Source organism: Homalodisca vitripennis, chromosome X (assembly GCF_021130785.1).
Source record: "Homalodisca vitripennis isolate AUS2020 chromosome X, UT_GWSS_2.1, whole genome shotgun sequence".
NCBI lineage: Eukaryota > Metazoa > Arthropoda > Insecta > Hemiptera > Cicadellidae > Homalodisca > Homalodisca vitripennis.
The window spans coordinates 29,924,083-29,930,082 of NC_060215.1; the positions used below are offsets into that span (position 1 = coordinate 29,924,083).

Consider the following 6,000-nt stretch of genomic DNA (forward strand, 5'->3'; position numbering starts at 1 on the left):
TATATTATAAAATGGGCTTCTTAAATTTAAACCAAAACCATCCCCTCCAAGTGATGGCAGTACATGAGAATAAAACCTACAAGTACCCTTAAAGAAAATATATTAATAGGGGACCACTAAAAGAAAATATATTAATATGGGACCACTAAAAGTACAAAGTATTTATTTATGTAGATGCTTAAAATTTTCATTTTGTGCATAAATAAAATAATATACAACACCAATGGTCTTAGACAGTAAAAATATTTTTATTAATATAAATAATTACATTTACAAAAAATGGCTTGCCACAGATTGTTATAACCCTGGCTAGTCTAATGCATTCTTATTCTCATTCAAATTCCACAATAGTAATTAGTACTCAGTGACCAGTTCAGTTTAAAAAAATTAGTTCAAAAGCTACTTTGCTAAACACTTGAATGAAAACGTGAATAATACAAGTTTGACAGGGTAACCTTGTTGGTCCTAATGTGTTGAATTACATATAATGCACAATATTTTTATTTTTCACACAGTACTTGAAACAAGTACTGACTACTGACAGTATAATGGTGCTCTAAATTTCGTAGAAGCATCAAAAATATATAAGTATGTCCAAACACAAGTCTAGAACACATTTATTTTCTCAAAGCCCCTTTGGAATAATTTTTTACATAAGCTATTGTCTTAAAGTATGTCAAAGTTAATTAAAAACCACGGGTAAACATAGCCACAAGTACTAAAATGTCAGAGAGACAGTTTGTAAAGAATTACTTTTATCTTAAAATGTATGTTTGTGTTGTATATTGTAGTTTTATTTGTTTAATAATTGTGATTAATTGTATGAGAATATTTTGTACTTTCATTAACTTTGATGCACACATTTGATGACTCATAATTGAGAGTCCAAACTATTTTTAAGAATTATTTGACTGCTAAAAATAAATTAAATAAGATTATTGTGTTCTTTTTTTATATAGCAGCTGTACAATTCAGTTAACTACTTTAAAAATTAGGTTTTCTTGAATTTTAATGCAGAATTTATTTTTGGCCACGAAAAATCATTGGAAAAGTTTGTAAAATTGAAACAAATAATATTTTATGGTTTAAAATTCAATTTATGTTCAATTTAGCAATTTCATTGAACAAAACAAAAACAGATAACACAAGCAAATTAAAGAATATGGTTACTTATACTTCTTAAATTACCATTTTTAGAACTAAATTGGTGTTATTGTACTTGAAGATTGCTGTATTGGTTCTGATGAATTTTCTTAAACAAGATTCTGATTAACAATGATACTTTTTCTTGTGTTGGTTTTTCTGATTAACAATGATACTCTTGCTTGTGTTGGATTCATGGTATCAAAACCTAGCATTTTATTATATATTTATAATCTTATATACTGATCAATTCTGTCTTATTCCAGAAGCGATGCAAAACCAAAGTAAAGCACCAGTTGACGGGGTAAAACCGGATGTAAAAGTAGAAGAGCCGGAAGCACTTAAACCTTCTCCTGCCAAGATTGATAAGAAACCAGCTGTTATTCAGAAAATACCTCCAAAAAGTGAAACCGAGTCAAGTCCTAATACGAACAAAACAAAAACAAAAGGAGGGTTTTTGACGAGGAATATCTACGCAGCAGGACACAACCTCACTATACCGGAGCTGTGTCCCGAACTAGGGGCGAGATTGCGCCTGCTGATAGTGATCACGACTGCACCGGACCACGCAGCAGCTCGCATGGCTGTGCGTCAGACTTGGGGACACTACACCCAACGCAAGGATGTTCGTATATCATCTATGTTTCACTTTAGTTTAATACAGAATAAGCATTTTTTATGAAGGTGTTTTGATGTTTTAACGCTGGAAGCCAACCAATATAGCAACTTGCTAAAAATTTGTGACAACATAAACAAAATAATGTGTCACTGCTGCAATCAAAAAGTGGTTAACAGATCAGAAAAATTCATAAAATTAAGTTACACACTAATCAGATCTGCTAACTTTCGTAGGTCAACCTCTCTCATGTCCAAAGTTTGTATATAGTAGGTGTTGATTGCCTTATTAATATTTGAATTAATTAATAATAAAAATAATTAAAATTAATAAAACTCATTTAATTAAGGTTATATGATTTAACCTATAAATTTGAAATCTCCATATTAAAATGGGATGTAAAAATAAAATAAGTTAAAGGTCTTTAAATGAAGTTAATTTGTAGGAAATTAAAATTTGGACAGCCTTAAAAAGTTAATTAAGATGTTTAAATTCTAGATATTAGTATAGACATTTGTACTTGTGGTTTAAAAAATGGATGAAAAAATGGATGAAAAATGGAATATTATAGAGCAAGAGCTAAAATTGTAAAATTTTAGACTGATTTAAAATATATATCATAAGTCATACATTGTCCCACAATGCTCAGTTTTTGGGATTGGTCACACCCTACTGCGAATTTATGTATATGGGGTGTACAGTATAGATGTAGGAGTTGATGATTTGTATCTGCTTAAAATAAATGCTAATTCCAGTTAATAAGTTAAACGGTCTTTGTATTAACTATGTATTTTTGGAGCACATTTGCGTTTCCAAATCCAACTGTATATGGACGTCTACAAGGATTATTTAAAAAGTATTTTTCGTAGTAATGCAGGACTTGGATTATAACAAATGAACATTTTTGCTTACAACTTTAATTACTAGTGCTAGTACTAGTGATTCAAAGTGGATGCACAGATGTCCTTGTCTTGTTTCCATCGTTTGAAGCAAGTTTGATTTAGTTTTAGGACGTGTTTTAAGGAAAGTTTAATCACGATGAATATCATGGGCATTATAATCTACATTTAATATTAAACCGAAGTTTAGAATTTATAAGTGAACCATAGTCGTTCTGGTCCTAGTACACACAATTTCTCTCTCCTTCTTTCAAGCAGACTAAGTTTTGTATATAGTTGCAGTAATGAGGGTTATACAGAGTTAACGTCTTCTCTATTGCTTCATTGCATTGTTTTGGTTGATTAAAGGTTAATTTATAGAGGAAAAAGTTTTGAATAACTTCGCTGTAAGATCGTCATAAAATAAACTAACTCTCCTACATTCTATTAGCTACACTAAACTGTAACATTTCAGGCAGATTTCACCCAATACTCTCACTGTGTCTACAAAGCAATTACTTTTTTATTGTTTATTATGTAGTTTGGTGTATTTTCTGTATATTTCATTACCACGTACTCCTTGTCTTAAAATGTATTTCAGCTCATTAACCTTTTGGTATTTTACAGGTGGCCATAGCATTTTGCATCGGAACAACATCAAAACCCGATGTTATGGCCGGAATTTTAGAAGAAGAAGAGACGTATGGCGACATAATTCAAGGGAATTTTATTGACTCTTATGACAACCTAACATTGAAAACAGTGTCAATTCTAGAGTGGATAGATAATTACTGCCCACGAGCCAAATTCGTGCTTAAAACTGATGACGATATGTTTATTAACGTACCTAAGTTACTAGAGTTCATCGATACCCATTTAAATGCCCAGAGGACTATATTTGGGAGATTAGCGAAGAAATGGAAACCGATACGTAACAGTCGATCCAAGTATTACGTGTCTGTGGACCAGTTCTCTCCCGCGATATTTCCGGACTTCACCACCGGGCCTGCGTATCTTTTAACTAGTGACATCGTCCACGAACTGTACGATCACGCCTTGGACGTCACCTATCTCAAGCTAGAGGATGTATTTACCACAGGTATAATAGCACAATCTCTCAACATCAAACGAGTTCATATCAACGAGTTCCTAAACAAAAGAATTCCTTTTAACGTGTGCAATATAAAGAAAGGTATTAGTATTCATATGATTAAATCTCACGAACAGTTTGATCTGTGGAAAAAACTTTTAGACGGAAGATCAAAGTGTAAGTGAGAGATGTATAACGCAACAAAAAGATAGTGCCTATCAAATGTTAACGTGTTACTTCAGTGTTGCATTTAATACAGTTCCCTGCACTCGAGTGAATAGCCGTAGTCCGACACTGACGCTTTTAAAAGAATTTTTATGAACCTGACGCAATGTAACCTTCATTGTATAAATTCAATTGTAAGCGAATGCAATATTTGAGAGCAATTCTTTTATGAGTTACCTGTTGATATGGGTTCATTACTTACAGATGAGGATCAGACGATGTTGTCCCAGTGTACATATTGCAGCCTGGTGCCATAGTAGGCTACCACACTATTAGCCTAGTACAGTCTCTGTACGTACCCTTCTGTACATCACCTTAATCTAGGCTTCATCTTGCACTTAGCAAACTGGTTTCGCTTTAAAGTTAGTTTGTTAGAGCGTATTGCCAAAACAAAGCCTCTTTCAAAAGGAGGTGTGTATTATAATTTTATTTTATCATATATTTTAACGTATTTATTTGTTCAAGGGACATATTTTTATATATGAACTATACATTTTTGTATTAAAATACAGTGATGAAGAGCTTACTGTGATGCAAAGGCCATATTGAAAGGTCTATTGTTTCCTTTAGTTTAACACAAAAATTTTACTCTGGCTTGTATCCCTGTTATAAATACGTATTCGCATTGTTATATTAATTTTGATTTGTTTGTCTACAGTACATGAATCCAAAATATTAAACAATAGATCGGTACACATAAATCTCGAGTTAGTACAATATAGATAAAATCCATCACTCAATTATACATTTTTTGGACTCGTCCATCCTAATATTTTGAGAACAAATGCTTACCTGAACCAAAAGTGTTCAAATGATCTGTATTTTTATTTTAACTGTAGGCAATGTAGTTCGCAAATGTACAGCATTATTTATTTTTTATAACAAATTGTGCACCATGTTTCAATGAAACTGAGAAATTTTATATATTTAGTAGTTGTATCGTTTAAAAAATAACTGTATAAATAATAATGTGATTTTATGGTAAGTTTGGTATTTTTCCATATTTATTACTGCAAGTAGTAATAATACATTTTTACTCACTAATCAGTAAGTTTCCAATTGGAGTTTTTGTGAGATTAGTTATAGCTGGAGACTATGATAGGACTATGAGACTTTGTGGTGAGTTAATTTGCACATGACTCTTAGGAATCTATTCTTATTTGCTGTTTAATAACTGTTTAGTTTTGTTGACCTCATAATAAAGGTTTTCAGTGCATCATTCTTTGTAGTTTATTTTATGAAAAAGGAAAAATTGAATGAGTGAGGAGGTTGTGTCTGACGTTTGCCTTTTTTATCATTAAAAAAATAGAGAAACATCGTTTACGAGATGTAACTCCTAATCAATTTCCCGGGTGGCTGGCTGGCACACATGGGTGATTATTTACCCACCTGAACTTGAAATTGGGATATCAGATCTCGGAAGTGTGTTTCTCGCTTTTGTAACATTCAAAGGCAGCAAACATCCAAAACAACCTTCTCACTCATCTTTCTTGTATTATTTCCATAAAAGTTACTGCATATTGATTCACTTAAAACAAAATAATTGTATCTGAAATTTAAAGTATAAAGGTTGATATATGTCCTTAAGGGACCTACATATAACACTTATTGCCATGTTTCAGAATTGTATCTTTACATAAAACGATCATTTTGTGTTAAAGACTAGTAAATGCATTGTCAGGTATAGATATCTATGAGAGATTTCTTAAGAGTAAATTTGATAATACCATTGCTTTTTAATGATTTTGTACACAAAAAGTATCGTAAAAATCATGACGGAATAGACACCATAAAAGTAAAAGAGCAAGTATTGAGTGAAACGGCAGACGTGTGCAGAATGGGACTGAAGTGTTACAGAGATGTTCTTACTGTAATTGCTTGAAACTCAATCGCCACATTCATTTTAGACACCACATTCACTATTCACTACACACACAATATTTACTATCATATACCACAGTTTTATTATTCATCTAACTCTATATGAACACCACATTCGCTATAGACATCTCACTCATTAAAGATGCATTTGTTACAGAATCTCACCT

At 31.9% G+C, this 6,000-nt stretch overlaps 1 protein-coding gene across 1 annotated transcript in view; it reads left to right on the top strand.

Annotated features, from left to right (window-relative positions):
• Positions 1 to 5,171, top strand: part of LOC124368869 (beta-1,3-galactosyltransferase 5-like) — a 39,019-nt gene extending 33,848 nt beyond the window's left edge. Inside the window, exons 3-4 of the mRNA XM_046826332.1 lie at positions 1,410 to 1,768; positions 3,265 to 5,171. Coding sequence (XP_046682288.1) covers positions 1,410 to 1,768; positions 3,265 to 3,912 — 1,007 coding nt within the window. The 3' untranslated portion in view covers positions 3,913 to 5,171. The remainder of the gene's footprint in view (positions 1 to 1,409; positions 1,769 to 3,264) is intronic.
• The last annotated feature ends 829 nt before the right edge of the window (positions 5,172 to 6,000 follow it).